Here is a 23,929-nt window from a genome sequence, read left to right as displayed (position 1 = left end):
TCACAGACTGGAGAACACTTATACCACAGAAGTCCACCCACTGGAGTGAAGGTTCTGAGCCCCACATCAGGCTTCCCAACCTGGGGGTCCGGAAACAGGAGGAAGAATTCCTAGAGAATCAGACTTTGAAGGCTAGCGGGATTTGATTGCAGGACTTTGACAGGACTGGGGAAAACAGATACTCCACTCTTGGAGGGCACACACAAAGCAGTGTGTGCACTGGGACCCAGGGGAAGGAGCAGTGACCCCAAAGGAGACTGAACCAGACCTACCTGCTAGTTTTGGAAGGTCTCCTGCAGAGGCAGGGGGTGGCTGTGGCTCACCATGGGGACAAGGACACTGGCAGCAGAAGTTCTGGGAAGTACTCCTTGGCAAGAGCCCTCCCAGAGTCTGCCATTAGCCCCACCAAAGAGCCCAGGTAGGCTCCAGTGTTGGGTTGCCTCAGGCCAAACAACCAACAGGGAGGGAACCCAGCCCCACCCATCAGCAGTCAAGCGGATTAAAGTTTTACTGAGCTCTGCCCATCAGAGCAACAGTCAGCTCTACCTACCACCAGTCCCTCCCCTCAGGAAACTTGCACAAGCCACTTAGATAGCTTCATCCACCAGAGGGCAGACAGCAGAAGCAAGAAGAACTACAATCCTGCAGCCTGTGGAACAAAAACCACATTCACAGAAAGAGAGACAAGATGCAAAGGCAGAGGGTTATATGCCAGATGAAGGAACAAGATAAAACCCCAGAAAAATAACTAAATGAAGTGGAGATAGGCAACCTTCCAGAAAAAGAATTCAGAATAATGATAGTGAAGATGATCCAGGACCTCGGAAAAACAATGGAGGCAAAGATCGAGAAGATGCAAGAAATGTTTAACAAAGACCTAGAAGAATTAAAGAACAAACAAACAGAGATGAACAATACAATAACTGAAATGAAAACTAAACTAGAAGGAATGAATAGCTGAATAACTGAGGCAGAAGAACGGATAAGTGACCTGGAAGACAGAATGGTGAAATTCACTGCTGTGGAACAGACTAAAGAAAAAAGAATGAAAAGAAATGAAGACAGCCTAAGAGACCTCTGGGACAACATGAAATGCAATAACATTTACATTATAGGGGTCCCAGAAGGAGAAGAAACAGAGAAAGGACCAGAGAAAATATTTGAAGAGATTATAGTCAAAAACTTCCCTAACATAGAAAAGGAAATAGCCACCCAAGTCCAGGAAGCACAGCGAGTCCCATACAGGATAAACCCAAGGAGAAACATTCCGAGACACACAGTAATCAAATTGGCAAAAATTAAAGACAAAGAAAAATTATTGAAAGCAGCAAGGGAAAAACGACACATAACATACAAGGGAACTCCCATAAGGTTAACAGCTGATTTCTCAGCAGAAACTCTAGAAGCCAGAAGGGAGTGGCATGATTTACTTAAAGTGATGAAAGGGAAGAACCTAAAACCAAGATTACTCTACCTGGCAAGGATCTCATTCAGATTTGGTGGAGAAATCAAAAGTTTTACAGACAAGCAAAAGCTAAGAGAATTCAGCACCACCAAACCAGATCTACAACAAATGCTAAAGGAACTTCTTTAAGTGGGAAACACAAGAGAAGAAAAGGACCTACAAAAACAAACCCCCCAAAATTAAGAAAATGGTAATAGGAACATACATATCGATAATTACCTTAAACGTGAATGGATTAAATGCTCCAACCAAAAGACACAGGCTTGCTGAATGGATACAAAAACAAGACCCATATATATGCTGTCTACAAGAGACCCACTTCAGACCTAGGGACACATACAGACTGAAAGTGAGGGGATGGAAAAAGATATTCCATGCAAATGGAAATCAAAAGAAAGCTGGAGTAGCAATACTCATATCAGATAAAATACACTTTAAAATAAAGAATGTTACAAGACACAAGGAAGGACACTAGATAATGATCAAGGGATCAATCCAAGAAGAAGATGTAACAATTATAAATATATATGCACCCAACATAGGAGCACCTCAACACATAAGGCAACTGCTAACAGCTATAAAAGAGGAAATAGACAGTAACACAATAATAGTGGGGGACTTTAACACCTCACTTACACCAATGGACAGATCATCTAAAATGAAACTAAATAAGGAAACAGAAACTTTAAATTACACAATAGACCAGATACATTTAATTGATATTTATAGGACATTCCATCCAAAAACAGCTTTCTTTTCAAGTGCACACAGAACATTCTCCAGGATAGATCACATCTTGGGTGACAAATCAAGCCTCAGTAAATTTAAGAAAATTGAAATCATATCAAGCATCTTTTCTGACCACAACACTATGAGATCAGAAATGAATTACTGGGAAAAAAACATAAAAAAACACAAACACATGGAGGCTACACAATACGTTACAAAATAACCAAGAGAACACTGAAGAAATCAAAGAGGAAATCAAAAAATACCTAGAGACAAATGACAGCGAAAATACAATGATCCAAAACCTATGGGATGCAGCAAAAGCAGTTCTAAGAGAGAAGTTTATAGCTATACAAGCCTACATCAAGAAACAAGAAAAATCTCAAATAAACAATCTAACCTTACACCTAAAGGAACTGGAGAAACAAGAAAAAACAAAACCCAAAGTTAGCAGAAGGAAAGAAATCATAAAGATCAGAGCAGAAATAAATGAAATAGAAACAAAGAAAATAATAGCAGAGATCAATAAAACTAAAAGCTGGTTCTTTGAGAAGATAAACAAAATTGATAAACCATTAGCCAGACTCATCAAGAAAAAGAGGAAGAGGACTCAAATCAATAAAATTAGAAATGAAAAAGGAGAAGTTACAACAGACACCGCAGAAATACAAAGCATCCTAAGAGACTACTACAGGCAACTCTATGCCAATAAAATGGACAACCTGGACGAAATGGACAAATTCTTAGAAAGGTATAACCTTCCAAGACTGAACCTGGAAGAACCAGAAAATATGAACAAATCACAAGAAATAAAATTGAAACTGCGATTAAAAATCTTGAAACAAACAAAAGTCCAGGACCAGATCTTTACAGGTGAATTCTATTTAGAGAAGAGCTAACACCCATCCTTCTCAAACTCTTCCAAAAAATTGAAGAGGAAGGAACACTCCCAAACTCATTCTATGAGGCCACCATTACCCTGATACCAAAACCAGACAAAGATACTACAAAAAAAGAAAATTACAGACCAATATCACTAATGAATATAGATGTTAAAATCCTCAACAAAATACTAGCAAACAGAATGCAACAACACATTAAAAGGATCATACATCATGATGAAGTGGGATTTATTCCAGGGATGCAAGGATTCTTCAATATACGCATATCAATCAATGTGATACACCATATTAACAAACTGAAGAACGAAAACCATATGATCATCTCAATAGATGCAGCAAAAGCCTTTGACAAAATTTAACACCCATTTCTGATAAAAACTCTCCAGAAAGTGGGCATAGAGGGAACCTACCTCAACATAATAAAAGCCATATACGACAAAACGACAGCAAACATCATTCTCAGTGGTGAAAAACTGAAAGCATTTCCTCTAAGATCAGGAACAAGACAAGGAAGTTCACTCTCACCACTATTATTCAACATAGTTTTGGAAGTCCTAGCCATGGCAATCAGAGAAGAAAGAAATAAAAGGAATACAAATTGGAAAGGAAGAAGTAAAACCTTCACTGTTTGCAGATGACATGATACCATACATAGAGAATCCTAAAAATGCCACCAGAAAACTAATGGAGCTAATCAATGAATTTGGTAAAGTTGCAGGATACAAAATTAATGCACAGAAATCTCTTGCATTCCTATACATTAATGATGAAAAATCTGAAAGAGAAATTAAGGAAACACTCCCATTTACCACTGCAACAAAAACAATAAAATACCTAGGAATAAACCTACCTAGGGAGACAAAAGACCTGTATGCAGAAAACTATAAGACACTGATGAAAGAAATTAAAGATGATACCAACAGATGGAGAGATATACCATGTTCCTGGACTGGAAGAATCAATATTGTGAAAATGACTATACTACCCAAAGCAATTTACAGATTCAATGCAATCCCTATCAAATTACCAATGGCATTTTTTACAGAACTAGAACAAATCATCTCAAAATTTGTATGGAGCCACAAAAGACCCTGAATAGCCAAAGCAGTCTTGAGGGAAAAAAACGGAGTGGGAGGAATCAGACTCCCTGACTTCAGGCTATACTACAAAGCTACAGTAATCAAGACAATATGGTACTTATACAAAAAGAGAAACACAGATCAATGGAACAAGATAGAAAGTCCAGAGATAAACCCACGCACCTATGGTCAACTAATCTATGACAAAGGAGGCAAGGATATACAACGGAGAAAAAACAGTCTCTTCAATAAGTGGTGCTGGGAAAACTGGACAGCTACATGTAAAAAAATGAAATTAGAACACTCTCTAACACCATACACAAAAATAAACTCAAAATGGATTCAAGACCTAAGTGTGAGACCAGACACTATAAAACACTTAGGGGAAAACATAGGAAGAACACTCTTTGACATAAATCACAACAAGATTGTTTTTGATCCACCTCCTAGAGTAATGGAAATAAAAATAAACAAATGGGACCTAATGAAACTTCAAAGCGTTTGCACAGCAAAGGAAACCATAAACAAGATGAAAAGACAATCCTCAGAATGGGAGAAAATATTTGCAAACAAATCAACGGACAAAGGATTAATCTGCAAAATATATAAACAGCTCATGCAGCTCAATATTAAAGAAACAAACAACCCAATCCAAAAATGGGCAGAAGACCTAAATAGACATCTCTCTGGAGAAGACATACAGATGGCCAAAAAGCACATGAAAAGCTGCTCAACATCACTAATTATTAGAGAAATGCAAATCAATACTACAATGAGGTAAAACCTCATACCAGTTAGAATGGGCATCATCAGAAAATCTACAAACAACAAATGCTGCAGAGGGTGTGAAGAAAAGGGAACCCTCTTGCACTGTTGGTGGGAATGTAAATTGATACAGCCACTATGGAGAACAGTATGGAGGTTCCTTAAAAAACTAAAAATAGAATTATCATATGATCCAGCAATCCCACTACTGGGCATATACCCACAGAAAACCGTAATTCAAAAAGACGCATGCACCCCAATGTTCACTGCAGCACTATTTGCAATAACCAGGTCATGAAAGCAACCTAAATGCCCATCGACAGACAAATGGATAAAGAAGATGTGGTACATATATACAATGGAATATTACTCAGCCATAAAAAGGAACGAAATTGGGTCATTTGTTGAGACGTGGAGGGATCTAGAGACTGTCATACAGAGTGAAGTAAGTCAGAAAGAGAAAAACAAATATTGTATATTAACGCATGTATGTGGAACCTAGAAAAATGGTACAGATGAACCGGTTGGCAGGGCAGAATTTGAGACACAGATGTAGAGAACAAACGTATGGACACCAAGGGGGGAAAGCCACGGTGGGTGGGGATGGTGGTGTGATGAATTGGGCGATTGGGATTGACATGTATACTGATATGTATAAAATTGATATGTATAAAATTCATACATATACTGATATGTATAAAATTGATGACTAATAAGAACCTGCTGTATATAAAAATAAATTAAATAAAGTTCAAAAGTTTAAAAAAAAAGAATGTAGGTGTCAGTCTCCCCACGTTAAGCTTTCCAGGCCAGCCTCAACCTCACCTTTTGGAAAGGATGCACCCCCTTAATACAATTGCCCGGAAGGGATTCCTTACATGCTGCAAGAACATTTATAATGACTTTATAATGAATTTAGGTAAAAAAATCACAAATATTACCATTAAGAAGGAAGAAAGAAATCATAAATAAAACCAATGAAAGGAGGTTTGGATCAGGAATGCAAAAATGGTTTAATATTTGAAAAATCATTCATTTTATTAGAAACAAAAAGGATAATATCACGATCATATGATTATCACAACATATGCTGAAAAAAGCACGTGAAAAGTTTTAACATGCTTACATATATATATGTGTGTGTGTGTATATATATATATACATAAACTTAACAGACTATGAATAGAAAGAAACATCTTTTTTTTTCTTTTAGCATCTTTATTGGAGTATAATTGCTTTACAATGGTGTGTTAGTTTCTGCTGTATAACAAAGTGAATCAGCTATACATATACATATATGCCCATATCTCCTCCCTCTTGCGTCTCCCTCCCAGCCTCCCTATCCCACCCCTCTAGGTGGTCACAAAGCACTGAGCTGATCTCCTTGTGCTATGCTTGGAAACACCTTTATCTGAAACAAAACAACCTTTTAGGAACTATAGCATTCAAGGCTGAATTACTGACAGCTTTTCCCCTAAATAGGAACAAGACAAGTACAGCAGCTATCACAAGCTCTATTTAACATTTTTCCAGAAGTCCTATCTAGGGCTATAAAACCAAAAAGAAAACAGAAGGCTTAAGATTTAGAAAGAAGGAAGTAAAATTGTCATTATTTGAAGACAAAGTAATTATGAACCCAGAAAATTTGAAACATTTATAAATTCTTAACTATAATAAAAAAAGTTGGGCTTCCCTGGTGGCGCAGGGGTTGAGAGTCCGCCTGCCGATGCGGGGGACACGGGTTCGTGCCCCGGTCCGGGAAGATCCCACATGCTGCGGGGCGGCTGGGCCCGTGAGCCATGGCCGCTGAGCCTGCGCGTCCGGAGCCTGTGCTCCGCAATGGGAGAGGCCACAACAGTGAGAGGCCCGCGTACCGCAAAAAAAAAGTAAAAATAAAAAAATTAACAAGGTCATTGAATACAAGGTCAGTATTTAAAAATATAATTGTACTTATATATACAGCAACCAAAAAAATTAAGTTTTTAAAATGTGACACAGTAGCTGCAAAAATATTAAAAACCTAAGAAAATATTAGCAAAATATTTTTTAAATCTATGCACTGAAAGCTTCAAATATTTAGCAAAATTGAAGATCTAAATAAATTGAAAAATTAGAAACATTTGAAAAATCATTTTTCAGTGAAAGACAAATCAAGGTTACATACAAAAAATCATTTTATACCCATAAGTTTTTTAAAATTAAGAGAATATAATGTCTATTGATGGTAGGCAAATAGAAAAAAGCACTCCTTTTTGCTGCTGGAATTTTAAGTATTTAAATTTGATGGGAAAGTACATATCTTTTGGTAAAAATATAGGAGTCTCACTTTTAGTCCTTTACTGCATAGAATAAAAGCTCCCCATATAAGAAAATGCATACAAGTACGGATTTTGCAGCATTGTCATAATATTGTCACTCAATACGAGTATGGCTAGATATATTATGGCATATCCAGACCAAAGAAATAAAGCAAAAAAACACAAAGAATTAGGCTTTTTCTGTTTCCAGGCAAGGTTGGGTATCAGGGACCAGATTTAGCCTTCTAAGAGTAGCAAAGAAATCAAAACAATATATATTAAATAATAGTTTTCAAATGTAGGGCAATGGGAATGTAGAACCACAGGATAATGATCTCTGAGAGGGGAAACAAATGAACTAAGCCATACAATTTCCCCAGCTTACTGCCTAAACCGCGTTTCCAGCTGCCATTCAGGGAGGGGAAGCCAGGAGGAGTGTGGTCGTCTCCTCAAGTTGAAAAGATGGCACCCCGGGGAGACTCAAGTGGCTACAGTTCATAAAACACAGTTCCAGGAGGGGAGAGCTGCAAAGAGAGAGAGCTCCAGAGAGCTCCCCCCAAATTTCCACCTGCGTACTGACCAGGGCATGGATATAAGGAAACTACCTGAGGCTGGAGGAAAACCTTCTAAAAGGGGCAGTTGAAGCATTGCCTCAAGGTCCCAAAGGGCCAGAAATAGTAGGGTCTTTTCACTAACCAGAGTGGAAACGTTAATTATACATAGGAATTGGAAAGAGTGCTCAAGTTAAGTGAAAACTTATATCCAGACAAAACCTGTAGGCAAATTTTATAGAATATTCATAATCACCAAAATTTAGAAACAACCCAAATATCCTTCCGTCTGTTTACACCCAACTCTAGTAATGTGATATATACTCAATAACTGGTTTGAGAAAGGAAAAAAAAATCATTATATGAGCTTGGAGGAAATGTACTATTAATACATATAGTTCTAATAATTAACAGTCTCCTTCCTATCATAAACTTTAAATTTAATCCAATCTGTCACAGAATCTTAAGGGAAAAATGAGACTCATTAGCACAAAAGCAACAATTAAGATCTCACTCCACTGTTAAATAATAAGCTGCATTTATAGTTTTAGATAACGGATGGATAGCCAAAGTCTCCCTTCCATCCCCTAACATCCTCCCCAACCCCAATTTCCAGTGGTTGAAGACACAGTCAATACTGTTAGTTTTCACATACTTCTTTGGAAATCTCAAAGGAGAAACAAATATAATAATGTCCAGTGGGGTTATACAAGCTTAAAGAGGATCTACAGTACAGATGCCTTATTATAAAGTTAATATGATACTAATGTACCTTTGTAATGTTATCCAAACAAAACAGAAATAGAACAAAACCTTGTGTTTTCCTTGGAGCTTCACAAACCCTTATTGGAATGCCATATGCAGTTATGGTTGCTCTATTTTAAGGGGAAATGTAAAAATTGTACTGCTGATTAAAAGTATATATGCGGAAGAAGTAAGATTGTTTATTACAAAGAAGCCATAAGAGTGATTACATTGCATTCAAGTATTTGTAGATTTATTTTAAAGACAGTGCTAACTCTCTGTTCTTAGAAAAAGGATTAAACTATTTTTCTTTCTGTTTTATGAAATTTGGATTGCTCTAAAAAGAAGACAACCCTACTGTACATGATTCATGACAACTAGAGAAAATTACCAGAAGACTTTTCCCCTCTTCATGCCTTCAATCCAACCTTTTAAAAAGTGTAACGAAAAGTTTTGTTATTAAAACAATGCTCCTTTCAGGAAACTCAATTAAGCACAACTTATTAAGTTGATCAGGACAATTTAAAGCAAGACAAACCAGAGTTGCATTTATAAAGTCTATAGATAGAAGTGAAAACACATAGTATCATCATTCACAACAGGAAAGAAAGACAACAATTTTGGGGGGGAAGGAAAAAGAAAAGAGGAAAATGTCCTACCATGATTTGTGTTTGTTGTGTTCTCAGCATCAGGAAGATGGTGGTCTACACTCGTCAGCCTTTTCACAAATTCCCAGCGTGAATCTTCTTCTGTGAGAAATGGCTCCCAGCCACAGAAACCAGACTCAAAGCCACACCTGACATGATTTGCTGTTATGCACAAAAAGAAAACTGGTAAGGAGAAATGAAGGGGGAGCAAGCAGGGAAACACTGACTCTATGTTAGCCGATGAACTTAGGCAGTCAGAACTGTCACTCCACTTCGTAAAGAATGTTTCCCGATCATCAGAATAGTTTTACTTTTTCCAACCTCACAAAGTGTTCCATGTGCTGTGTGAGGCATTGCCCCTCTATACTCTTCTGTTTCCAAGCCTGGCACATTCCACCCTGGTTGGCCATCTCCATTGCATTTAATGAGACAGGGTGAAACTCTACAGCTTTTCAGAGAGTAACCAATTCACCTGCCAAGATGAAAAAGGTTCACCTGCCGAGATGGTTAAAAAAAATTTGAAAGGATGGTATTTAAATTAATTCTAGACACCTGAAGAGCTTGAGGTCAGCACCTTAGAATTCATTCTATTATGCTACTTCAACAGCTTCTCAAAAAAAAAAAAAAACAATCCCTAGCCACTTTGCATTGCAGGTAAATTAGATATTTTGAACTTTGCTTTGTTTCCCCTTCTTAATACACAACTAAAAAGTTGAAAAATACTTAAGTTCCTACATTTATCACAAAGCACGACTTCTAGAGAAAGTCGGGATTTGGGGTAAGCTTCCTAAGCACCTTTCCTAGCTTTTTCACCAAATTAGTGAGGAAAAAACAAAAGTTTCAGCGGGCTGGGCCATACACCAGAAGTTCTAACAACTTGATTTGTGCTTTCAAGAAATTAGCTTTTATGTGTTTAAATTTTCTTTTCCTGAAATAAGAATCATAGTATCAGCCTATCTTAGTTTGGGGGATAAATTAATACAATTAATTTAAAACGTATTTCCAGGTATTTCTCTTTATGCAGACACATTTTCATAACAGATGGGAGGACAAAATAATTCTTGGTCGGAAAACACCTAAAGTTTTGACAAGCTCCCTAACATCACAATTCTATTATCTTTAATAAAAGTAATAATAGATGTGTTCTCACTGAGCTCCAAGTATGTGTCAAGTATTTTGCATATATTGCCATTTGTTTTCACAAATACCCTACACAGCAAGCATAATTATGCCCGAAAGATTTTCTTTTTGAAATTTTAGCACTAAGCAACTCACCTATGGTAAGTTTTAGTAAATGGAATGTCCAGGCTTTGAGCTGTTTGACACCAAAGCTTATACTTTGAAGCCTCCCTGCACCTTGGGACTCTGTCTCAAAATTTAAAAGACTGCTTCACTGTATGCTTGCTCTTAACCATTATTTTCAGTTTTAAATAATGTGAGCAATTTTATAAGCAATATTGAATAAGCCCACTATATCTTAATAATCAAAGGATTTTCAAATTTCTATAAAAATGGAGGCCTGGTTTCACGACCAGATATTTCATCACTAACGTGTCAACTCTTAAAACACTGAAGTGCACTTTGTAAGTGACAGGGCCACTTAAATTTTCTCTACGTGTAAATTCAACGTATAGATCTTAGAGCTATGCTTGTTTCGACAGTCATATAATGGATATATAATGAAAGATATTTTTCTTTACAAGCAAATATTATTTTCCCCTTAAATATATTTCCCCAAAAATAAAAACAAGTGAATTAACTATCATATAATAATGAAAAAATGTTGCACATCCCCTCATGGTGAATCAACATGACAAGGAGATGCTGTTCACCCACATAGTACACTTGGCTGGAAATCTATTGCTTCTGGATGTTTCTTTTCACAGCTCTGGCTACAGAGTTGATAAGCTACTGTTATTGATAAAAAGTGAATGCTCCAAGGAGAGCCTCTCCTGTTTTGTGACAGTCTTAAGAACCTATGACCTAGCTGTGACGGTCTTCCTGGGGATCCAGAAAATCCTCTGGTCTATTCTTTGGTCCTCTGTGAACTTTGCCACCTGCTAAGCCACCTCCCAGCTCTTCTAAGTCAGTTGGTAGAATGTAGAAATAGACAAGATTTGAAATACATACTTGACCCGTGACATGTGCTTACAAGTTGCAAATTCTTGGTCATGAACTTGGTCAAGGAATCCTTCCGCCTCCCCCACCACGGGTACCCTCAATTTCTAAACGCACACATCCTTGGAATAGAAAATCTTCCATCTGGGTTGGCCCAGGATTGTCCCAGTTTACACCTGTTGTCCAAGGATAATAATACCTCTCCTCTTTCCTCTCAAGTGACTCTGTTTGGGCAATAAATTCAATACTGCCCTATTGGGGCAATAAATTATATATTAATTCACAAAGGAAGCAAGTCCATGCAGATAACAATCTTATTGTTATATGCAATGGTGTGAAATAGCTATAAGACCAGTGAGTGTGGAAATGGAAAGTCAAAGTCACCCAAGCATCACCAAACCCTTCCGCAGACTCTTCACATCTGTGCCTGTGTCACTCAACTGCAAAAATGTAAAGAAGATTTCAAGACGAAATAACTTTGGATTGAATAAATGTTAAAAATTTGGCTTTAGGAGAAAAGTTCAAACCATTTCTTTCATTACCTGGATGTTTTATCAGTTAAAATGTCAATCACTGCACTTTCCACAGAACACTAAACACCACTGTCCTTTGAAAAATGAAAATTAATTTTTAAAATCCATCACTATAAAGATATATGAAAGCACAATCGTGCAATCACCTCTGTAAAAATCTTGGTGAACTTCTCAGATGTTTTTACCAAAGACATTCGTTCCAGTACACTTCAAAGGACTTGTTTTAAAGCTATATATTCTCGAACTTAACTGCACTATAAAATACAAGTCAAGCTTCAAACCAAAGTTGAAGTTCTTCCATTAATATTTCCCCGACATAATTCAAAATATTTAAGGTGAAGTTATAAATATCTGAAGAAAACCAGGAAGGCCAAACACATTCTGGCAGCTAATAAATGTCTTATGAAACCACATGTGTTAAACGTTAAATGTTTACAAAATCTAAAAAATCATGTATTCATATAAACAAAATGTATTCATTACAAACAGTGATTTTGATTATGTGGTTGCTTTTATTTAAATTTCTGTGACTACAAAACACATTTCACCATCTCTAATCAGAAGATGAGATATGCCACAGTTCATAATTTTAGTGAAATTTCACTGAGTTCATCAGTTAGAGTAATATTTTTAAATTATGACAATGCTTTTTCTTGCATATTTAACCACTGAAGCATATTAGCAGAAGAAAAAGAATTTCATTGTGGCGGCTGAGGAAAATTCTGGATCGTGAAAATTAAAATATTTATGAACTCTCCAGTTTGGAAGTAAATCAGTTCTCTATTACGTAAGAAAAAAGTTTGCATGGGAATGCTCCATTCAATAAGCGTATATTAGGCTTTAATATGATTATAATATATAAACATTTTGTTAATATTTATTGAGAACCTACAAGGATCTTTTCTCCACTAAATATACATGTATTTCCCTTACCCTCAGGAAGTATTGTTAGTATTCAATATTTATTTTTCAAAATATGGAAGACATCCAGAGACAGTATCACGGTAAAGATTAAATGCATTGCACGGGATTCTTGGTTTAAGCTTCTTTCACTTGAATATTGTACGAACTTCTCCTTTGAAGTGTAACAATTTATATTAGCAGGTTAAATGCTCTAACAACTCCTATTTATTCAATTAAAAGCTTTTTTCCCCATGGAATTGTCCAAACGGTTTTGAGTTAAACACACATCTGTCAATCCTGCCATCCTTTTTGGAACATACAGTCTTTTTCTGTATGTTATGATTGAAAATTAGATAGATATATATATATATATTCAAAATTTTATTGTGATAAAATATACTTAATATAAAATTACCTTTTTAACCATTTTTAAGTGTACAGTTGAGTGGCACTAAGCACCTTCACACTGCTGTACACCCAACACCATCATGAATCTCCAGAACTTTTCCATCCTCCCAAATCCAAACTCCATACCCATTAAACACTTACCCCCATTTTTCTCTTCCCCTCACCCCGGCAACCACCATTCTGCTTCCCATTTCTATGAATTTGATTCCTCTAGGTAAGAAGAATTATACAACGTTTGTCCTATTGTGACTTGCTTATTTCACTTAGCATGTCTTCAAGGGTCAGCCACCTTGTAGCGTGTGTCTACATGTAAGCATTGGGTATATTTTCTTTGTAAGTTGTTCAGCTAGTCAGTGTATACCTTTAGATATGTCTGGCACATGTTATATTAGAAATGTTTTAAAACTATATTGCATATTTATTTTATTCTTAAATGTCCCTATTTTATACAGGATCATGTTAATAACGATCAAAAATCTATTGTTTGGAATCACGCAGTATTTGTCCTTCTGTGACTAGCTTATTTCACTTAGCATAATGATTCCACTTACATGAGGTACCTAAAATACTCACACTCATATGTTATTCAGTTGGTATAAAGTTTCAGTTACGCAAGGTAATGTCTATAGTCAACAATACTGTATCATGCACTTTTGTCAATTGTTTTGCAATACTTAATGCTTTTAAAATACTTTTGCAATACTTAATGCTTGTCAAAAATACAGCCTTTTGTGAAGTATTTTGAGAAGGGAGAAGCAGAAAGGAGGAGCATGAAAATAAAGCTCACTTGTCTGCCACTAACACCGGTTCAGCAGGGCCTTTTTTATGTTCATGTGAACGATGTATTTGAAGCTGAAGGTGCTGTGGAGGACAGGCGTTTCCTGTGCATCTCCTGCACCAATCGTGAGGATGGAGCCTTTTAGGGTGGAATTGGCAAAGTTTTACTGGACAAGAGCATCTAGACTGTTTAGAACTTTGACAGGTGACATCCTCCACTCGGTAAGGGTTAGATGACTTCGGACAAGTCCTACAAAACTGCTTGAAGTAAACCTCGTGAGCGCGGGGTTCACACCTCGCACCTCCACTTTCCCATCCTTGCAGTAATCACAGCCTTCTTCCTGCTCTAAGAACTGGAAACGCCCGCCACGCTCCTCGCTGGCTCCCGGCTCTAGCCACCACCTGTTCCCGCAGCGGCCAGCTCGCCTGGTCACGGTCACGGCCGTCTGGGGCCTCCCCACCGGCGGCGGCTGCTTCAGGCTCCTGGGAGAACGCCTCCCCAGGCCTCCCCCGGCTCCCAGATCACCCACACCGTGGCCTGGGCCACGCCCTCCTCCAGGGACCACGGCCATTGGGGCGCCTTCCTCGGCGACACCTCTCCTGCCTCGGGGTGTCAGAGATGGTGGCCCTCCCTCTCCCTCCGGCGCCCCCAGCTCCGCTCGCCCTCTCGGCCCCTTCAAGGAAGGTGATGCGGCGGGATGCAAGGACTCGGGACAGCGCGGGAAGCGCACGCGTCCCGGGGCACCGGGATGCCCTGCTTGGGGAGGCCCCCAACCTGGGTGCCCTGCGGGGCAGGCCGAGCCGCCTGCACCCGCACCCTCAGGTCCGGGATCACAGGGGCAGGGGGTCGCGGGTCTGCATAGCCCCCTGCACTGTCCCAGCGAGGGCTGCACCGAGATGTCGTGGCGCGTGTTCACCTGCAAGGGCCCATTGAGGCTGCTGACTGCAGGGCGAGGCGGGGCCTCGGTCCGTGAACCTTGACCGCTGGGAGATGTGGAAACACTCAGCGGCCCTCAGCTCACCACAGCCCCGGAAAGACCACGAGGTTGTGCAGAGGAAGTGGGAGGGTAGCGCCGGCTCGGGTGCCTCCAGCGGCCCTGCCCAGCCGCGCCCTTGGCTTTGGCTGCCAGCGGATAGGGGTAAGGATCCTAGCGGGGGGCGCAACCTGGTACATGCAACCGTCCAGCACCTTGGCTTCCAGGGCACCCACATGCATAGCCCCACCTAGTTAAGAAGATAAATCTTGCGTCAAGTGTTCTCACTACAAAAGGGGTGGGGGGGGGGGGGCAGGGGAGGACAAGGAAAACTTTGGAGGTGAAGGATGTGGTGACAGTTTCACAGGTGTATGCATATGTCCAAACTTATCAAACTGTATACATTGATTTTGTGCCGATTTTCATACAATAATTATACCTTAATAAAACTATTTTAAAATATATTGTTTGGAATTATAATGCCCTTAGGGATTAGTGAAGTACTGGGAGTTTTGTTTCTATCATGAAAGGCCTCCAATTTGCCTCTTAAGACTACTTTTTTTTTTATTGCCACCTGTTTTCTCTCTCAGCCATCTCTTCTAATACGCAGGTGAATCACCAGGGACATTGTTAAAATGAAACTCCGGATCCTGTAAGGCTGGGTTATATTCAAGTTCTGCATTTCAAAGGAACTCTCAGATGCTGCCGCTGATACTGCTGGTCAAGGAAGTAACGCTATAATAGCAAACTAGCAAAACCCATTTTCCCTTTACCATTAACCGCTTTTGAAAAGGCACTAGGCTACAGGCTCAATCAACTACATTTGTCAAAACAGTATAAAAGTAAGAGGAACTTGGTAAAGAAAGAACACCTGAGTGAATGTGCCTTTTGCAAAAATCACACTGACTACAGATACCAACTGACAATATTCATGAGTTAATATTTACCGAGTCTCCAGTACTCCTGGTGATTTCAAACTATATCTATGAGCTACAGCACTCTGGAGATTCATCCTATACTGGGATACAAAGAAGATATAAAAGCACTTTCCTTGTGCTTCATGAACTTTAAAATTCTATTTTTAAGAAAAATTTGTATAACGAATTCAAATTTGTAAAATATAAATTTAAAAGTATGTGGAAAATGTTTCAAAGTGGCTTTAACTTTCAAAGGAAAGCCTCTTAATTTGTAATGACATATATATGCACGTGTATATATGCACAATATGTTAAACACTTTAGTGCAGGAAATAGTGTAACGTTATATCAATTCTAACAATTCAATTACTATATAAATAATTTCCTCAAAGCAAAAATGATTGTACAAATATTTACATGAAATACTCATGCTGACATCAAAGTATATGGATATTTTGTAATATGTAACATGGCTACCTTTTTTTTTTGGTCATATCCCTTACATAAGGTTGATCTCAAGCAAGCATGACAGGTTTTCTTTGGCCAAATGAGCTTACATTATTTGGAATACTTATCAGACTAAGAAGTAACACTATCTGTTGATAAGCACAGCCATCTGTCCCTGAATTCACACAAAGGAAATGGCAGGATGGTATCAAGATATACTCTATGGGGAAAATGCCAGATAAGCAATCAATAAAACTTCAATAAAGGAGGAGAAATGGGAAAATATGTCCAAAATCAAATGCTAAAGTATCTACCCATACTCTAGGTGGAATTCGATTACGAAAACCAATTGAAAGGAAAGCCTTCACCAGAGGAAAAAAAGGAGAGAAGAAGCTAAGTTTCCATATGTAGAATTGAAAAGATAAGAAATATATTTACTTTCAGTTATTGGAATTGAGAATAATACAAACCACTAGAAAGGTGAATTTCTCCAAAAGAAATGAACCAAATTGTCTGTTAAAAAGCATTTAAATGAAGCATAAAGAGGAATGTGACACTCACATTGGAGAAAATGAATGGTCCTCATATTTTTTAATGAACAAAAAGAGAGCACCGAAAATATCCACAGAGATCATACTGGTAAGGAGATTATTTTGCTTCAATCTATGGTTAAGACCAGGTGTCTGAGGAATTAATTGAATTCCTGCTTACAAACAGGCAGAGGATTTCTCGCTTGCTTTCCCATCTTCCCTTTTCTACACCCCAGTCCACTGCTGTTAATAAAATGCTTACTTGCCCATCAGCAGAAGCATTTTCATTAAAAAAGTGACATTTATCTTACTGCCATACTTTTCTTTTGCTCAACAAAATATATCACTAAAATAAAACACTGCAGCAAAATAAGTGTCAAATTTTTAATAATTAAAAAACCCTCTTGTTTGTGACATAAAAATTGGATGCATTTAGTTTTAATTCATTTCTAAAGAGACACAAGTATCTTAGTTGCTAAGTTACCTCATATGAGAACCATCACGTAGGTTGTAAATTACATTATATTTCCTTTCTCATACAACTAGGTTTGAATAGTAATGGAATTTCTCATCATTACTCCTATCAAAGACTCTCCATAAACGGTGTGAAATGAAGTTGTTGGGCTTTTTTGCCTAGTCATGAATACCAACCATGGCTGACATGACTTCTATGTCACCATGGTTGTCTGGAAGGCCATGGCAGCCCTTCTCCTCTTTACCCTTTCCCCACAGCTTCCTACATGATTGGTCAGAATGGAAAAAGCCCTACATTTAATAAAGGTTAGCAATCCATAATATATGTCTCCAAAGAGAAGAGTACAAATAGGTTCCCTCTCCCATCCATTTTCCTCTTTAATCCACACACACACACACACACAAACACACACAACTAATCACAACTATTCATTTGTTGAACAAATAGAGAGATTTCAAGTGTTAGCAAAAAGCACCAAAACATCATAGAGATGTAGGACAGAGACGCCCACGAGGAATAGTAGTGATGGCTTCAGAATGAGAATGTACATTCATCTTACTTCATACAAATTAAATGTACCTTGCTCAAGACAAAGACTCTTAAATCCAAGCATAGTCATGAATGTGAGCATATGAGTGAGTAAACCATTAATTTACTTACAGCAAGTCGCTGGATCCTCATCACTCTCATCAGAACAGTCCTGCTGAGAGTCACAGACCAATTCCTGGGCGATGCACTGGCCGCTGGCACAAGTGAATTCATCTGCAGAGCAAAGCTGTCTGGATGGGGCCTGTGCACAGGCGTAGACCCAGAGCTCGTCTAGCCCAATAAAACCTTTCTGGCTCAAAATAGTCCCTTCAAAAATAATCTTCAGGGAAAAACAAAGAACAATTTGTGAACTTACAATCTCTTCAAAAAGACCCAAAAACAAATAATAGAGATTAAAGAATTATTAAGAAAAATGCCTGTTTAAAGAGCAAGCAAATACAACTAAGAATAAAGTTCCTATTTGATCAGCTTGACCCACACACTTAAGACTGATGGGCACATTAGATCCACTGAGGCCTCTGAGAAACGACCCATGATCTGACGAAGGCATCCCATTTAACCACCGACAACGTCCCTGACTGCAAACTTGTTGTTTGGTCATCTTCACAGCCCTCTTACTTTAATATTCAAGGAAAAGAATAAATGTTAACACTACTTATACTAGAGCTATAACTGCATTTGGTTTTTTAACTACTAAAATTAGTTATTGCAATGCATGAAGGGAAATGTCAGGCAGACAGTAAGATACACAATAGAAGAGAACATTTAGAAGAATAAATTTAGGGCTTCCCTGGTGGCACAGTGGTTGAGAGTCCGCCTGCCGATGCAGGAGCCTACGCGTCCGGAGCCTGTGCTCCGCAACGGGAGAGGCCACAACAGTGAGAGGCCCACGTACGGCAAAAAAAAAAAAAAAAAGAAAGATTTGACCTGAGTAGGGCTAGGTACAATGAAAAGTAATTGCTCTCCCCAGATATACAAGCCTACATCCCTAATTTCAATGCTAATTTAAATTAAGCAATGGGTGATAAATTCATAACTACAAAGCTAAAAATTAAACTCATGATAAAAAATACTTGTTTTTCCCTTTTATACCTGAAATGTCTTCAGTCCTTCTGGTATTAACACATCCGCTTTCACCCATTTTCTGTGAGTTGATATGCTGTATGTCCAAAATATTTCTTCTTCCTTTGATCCAAAGAAAAAGACATCACTCATTCCCAAATTCTATTCCCATAGTTATATATGTGGCTCTCTTAATTATATTTCAGTAGATTTTACCCTACCTGTAGGATATTAAGTACTAAGAAATCTAAAGTATTGGTTAAAAAGCTATATAACATTTTAAAAGAAAAATGAAGAAAAGGAGAGGGGAAGGGATGAAAAGATAGAGCACAGAGGATTTTTAGGGTAGTGAAAATACTCTTTATGATAATATAATGATGGATACGTGTCATTCATTATACATTTGTCCAAACCCATAGAATGTGCAACACCAAGAGTGAACCCTAATGTAAACTAGAGACTTCAGGTGATAATGACATGTCAATGTTGATTCATCAGTTGTAACATGTGTACCACTCTGGTGGAGGATGCTGATAATGGGTGAGGCTAAGCATGTGCGGGGACAAGGGGTATAAGGGAAATCTCTGTACCTTCCTCTTGATTTTGCTGTGAATCTAAAACTGCTCTATAAAGATTATTGTTTTTAAAAATAAGGAAAGAAAACATGTCTACCTAGTAAAGCTGCCTATTCTTTTTTTATGATGTAGAGTAAGGACAGAAAAATTTGAACGGAATCTTGAATAAAGTACTGCACTTCAAAAAATAAAATTCTAAATAGCAACTAATAAACCAGCTATTTATATCTTAATCCCACTGACATTACTTCATTTTGCAATATTGCCATGATAACAGGAAAGAAAAAATGGCAGGCAAATATTTAACATGAAAGTTAAAAAATTGTTATCAGACATATTTTCTGTACAATCTCATCTTACATATTTTTTCCTATGGAAGAATTCATTCCAAGTTCCAAATAATACACTTGTTTTCTGGAGATTATACTTCTATTTGACTCTCCAGTCACTCAGTCAAAGACCTTTTCATGTCTTCTAAAGCATGCTATGTCATGCATTTGTATGGTGATCATTTTCTAGGTTGCAAAGTGTATCCAAAATTATGTTACTATATACTATGAGGTCAGATATTCGATAAAAGTCTATAATGTACTCCACAATTTTGCCTATGGTAGTGGACTTTATGATTTACGACTGTGCTTTTATGTTCTGAAATAATCCTATTTTTCCTTAGATTTAGTGAAATATATGTATAATGAACTATGGTGAAAATGCAGACAGTGGCATAAATATGTCTCAGGTTGAGCTCTGAGACTACCTCTGTGTTCTCCTTCTGAGAGATAGGAAACAGCACTGAAAGGTGACATCTAGTTGTAATTCAAATGACACATGACACTCATACTTTTTCAGACTGTCGTTAGCCTTCATTTACTCACTTGGTTTCACTTATTTCATTCATACTTAAGATTTTCTAAAAATGAATCTATTTTTAACTTAGTCCTTTGCTCTTTGTTATCTACTCCAATTTCCAAGTCTTAAGTATTTCAGAAGATAGTCAAAACCAATTAAAATATACTTCATTCCATTACTTATTCATATCAATGGTTAAGACTTCCACAAGACAATGAAACATACATGGGGGACACATTTTCAGCTGATAGCTTCCAGGTCACATCACAATGAAGTGAAGTTATAAAAAGTTGATAAATACAGCAAATTTTTCTTTCAATAATTTCTAATGCAACTTCAATTATTTAGCATCGAGACACGACATTCTCCACAGATGCTGTCAGTGACACTACTTGGCAAGCTGCATTCACCATGTCCCCTCACTTTAATTTTATGAGGATAATTTACAGCTATTGTGCTCTCTCTTCACAGTGCCTAACTGATTCCCCCGTTCTACTTGAAGAAGAATGCATTTACATTTTTTTCAGAAAGCTGAGCAGAGTTCTTTCTAAACTTAAATGGTTTTTCACACAAGAAGTTAATGGTATATTGTGTCTGAAATCCAGAATTTTTTTAACACATTTTCCTATCTGACAACACAAGCAATGAAAAGGAAAAAGGATTTACCTCAACTAAATGAAATCAGCTTTTATTTTATTTTTGTCCTTACTCTCAGACTCTTATCTAGTTACTTTCAACAGGTGTCAATGTAAAAAAGAAACCCTCAGTTCCGAAAAGCCTTTCAAGGGATGTTCTAATTTTCTATTATCCTAAAATCAATCAAAATTATTTAAATGTCTTTATTCCCCTAGACCAGGATCAATAATGCCATTTTACCTTTCAAGAAAAATCACTAGATCTCTTAGAGATCAGCTTATCCTTCCCCCTTTCAATGAAAAAAAATCAAGGTATCAAATTCAAGGTTATTTTTTTAACTACTTTTGATTGCATGTGGTGATAGGACCATGTACTGTGGCAAAAACCTTCCTTCAAGGAGAGCTTATTATAGCTTTAAAATCTGTATCATACAAGAAAAGATATTTTCTAAGGCATTTTCTTTCCTGTCCCAACTATGTGTTCCTGCTATTTATTTGCCAGTGGGAATTTTAAAATATGTAAAAGGCACCACAAGCTGGACACCCCCACTATCCTTGGCTCACTGACATGGCAGCTGTCCTCAGGATAAAAGATAGGCCATTGCTATGATTATTTTCTTATAGATGATGGACAGAGACTTAATCCTAAGAATAGTTTGATGGTACAAACTAGAACTGCTACACACTGAAGCTGACTTGAAAAGTTTCAACTTTTGAGTTAACTTGTCTTTTACCTATTTTCTATTTCTCAAGTTCTAAAGTACTCTGAAAATAAAGAAAATTACCCTCAGCATTCTCACCAGATATTTCTTGGTTCATCAGCACATTTCGTTCTAAGGGTTATTTTCGTTATTCTATTCATGGAATATGTAAATGATCATTTTCATCAAGAGCTAATTTTTTAAATGATAGGTTTGAAGTCCTTTTAACTTTGTGATAAAACATCAACTTGTAATTTAAATGTGCTTTGATGCAGTTTGCATTGGTGACCAACGTTTTATGTGTATAGAGCACAGCAAACAATGTCAGAAAAGACTGGACACTGCCTTGCAGAATTCTGGGTAAACTAAATGGATCAAACATCAGTCAACACTCTCTAAGATGTACCCCCACCAATTGGTTCTGATTAGCACACTAGGTCAGTTCTCCATAATTAACTTCTTCTTTTCCTATAATGTGGGAGACGGAATCTTGGTAAGTCTATTCTCATTATATGAGGTGGTATCTGAAGCCAATTTGTTTGCACTTTTTTCTTGTGCAACCCCAGAGCCAGCAGAGGAATGATATTGCTCACTTTCAATAATTCAAAACTCCATATCCACACACTGAAACTTAAAATCCATCACTCATGTTCAGGGTAGATTAAAATAATCCTTAGTATTAGAAGATAGATAACAAGTTTCTACTCAAACTTAGGACAGTGACTCATTCAAAATCTAATGACTATTGATTACCCACCATGTGAAAAACACTATTGTAGGACCGTATATTTTTAAAGCATCTTTAAGTATAATATAAGCTCAACAAAATTATTCCAGACTTTTTTTTTTATGCCTTTGTGAAGAAGGATTTGGAAATTACAGAAAATTTCAAATTGCATGAAAGCTCAATGGGCTTGGTTTACATGGCACAGGTGATAATAACTAAAAGGTGCTTAAAGCTTGAATGGCATAACATATACGGTTAAAGTTTAACCTCTTTTTTTTTTGTAAAATTTCTCTCAATTATCTGGAAAGTTTGGAGTATTACACAAAGGGCAGGGAGAGGTTTCTGTCCCTCCACCCACCCCACACCATGTCAAATTGAATGAAATATATCAAATAGATTCTAGGGCAGTGGACTGCCAAATATTGCTACAAAAAAAAATGTTACAAAATGCTACAAATTGTGTCTCATCCGGGTAACAAAGGACAATGTATTAGGCCATCTGATGAGAGTAGTCATTCAACTTCATGCTTTAGAAGTCTGGAAAAGAGAAGTAGAAGAAAAAAGACTGGATATGACGAAAACAACACAAAAGGAAAAGGGAGAGATGATATGATAGAACTCAGAAGAAAAGGGGAATGTCTCTTGAATGTTCAAGTATCTTGGTAATAAGCAGTCTGATACTTGAGGATTAATTATGAAGTCACTGCAAACTTCAGAAAAGAATAGAAGAAAATGCTGTTGGCAGATGGTTACTGGCACTTGTTAAGTACAGATGACAAACTTTTGTTGAATAATCAATCTGGCTGACGTCATGCAGAAGTTTCAACTGGATTTATCCAAAGTATTCCTGAGCCCAAGGAAACTTCTTGCTTGGATACTTTTACTGTCTTTCTTTTCCAATGTCAGAATTCCTGCAATTATTGTCAAATGTTTCCCATTTGTAGAATAACTGCTGTTTACCCCTATGATTTTTTTCCTCCTACCTATAAATAAATTCTTCTTCACAATAGAAGTTCTTAAAGTGTCTCAAGTGTTTTCCCAATTGTAGAGAATTGTTTTCAGTTAGTTAAGTTAAAAAAAAAAAAGGGATTTGTTCATTCACTAGCATTACCACTACAACTTTCACTCTGCCCAGCACACCATTTTTTTTTAATTTATATGACTCATTTGGCTGTATTTAATCAGCAATTACCAATCTTTTAAAACTGTATCTACTGTACCAGAACAAGTAATTTGCTTCCATCATATTTACAGCTTTAAGTATACAGAGATCAAAAATCCAGAACAGATCACATCAGAGCTTCAGTATAGAGTTAACAATACAGAATCCCAAATATATTATTACACCATAGTGTTTAATGTATTTTCATGAATTTTACCAATTTTATGAAATATTTTGCAAACTACCACAGTGTACACGACAATATCTCCTAAACCAGCTTCTTAATACTTCTTTTTAAACGTATACCAATTAAACAACATTTGTGTTATTGTATTGCACAGGGAACTACATTCAATATCCTGCAATAAACCATAATGGAAAAGAAAAAAACAAATTACCCCTCAGAAG

The 23,929-nt window shown here is 37.3% G+C and overlaps 1 protein-coding gene across 13 annotated transcripts in view; it reads right to left on the bottom strand.

Moving 5' to 3' along the window:
* The window catches only part of MALRD1 (MAM and LDL receptor class A domain containing 1), a gene marked incomplete at its 5' end in the record, with an annotated part of 1,062,652 nt that overhangs the window by 756,091 nt on the left and 282,632 nt on the right, over positions 1-23,929 (bottom strand). For all 13 annotated transcript variants that reach the window (XM_079915185.1, XM_079915179.1, XM_079915188.1 and 10 more), the window contains 3 exons: positions 9,192-9,341; positions 17,922-18,129; positions 18,903-18,995. In XM_079915185.1, the coding sequence (XP_079771311.1) occupies positions 9,192-9,341; positions 17,922-18,129; positions 18,903-18,995 (451 nt within the window). The remainder of the gene's footprint in view (positions 1-9,191; positions 9,342-17,921; positions 18,130-18,902; positions 18,996-23,929) is intronic.

This window comes from Stenella coeruleoalba (assembly GCF_951394435.1).
Source record: "Stenella coeruleoalba genome assembly, chromosome: 2".
Classification (NCBI taxonomy): Eukaryota; Metazoa; Chordata; class Mammalia; order Artiodactyla; family Delphinidae; genus Stenella; species Stenella coeruleoalba.
Note: the sequence above shows the minus strand (reverse complement) of the source record. Positions and strands in the feature narration are given on the sequence as shown.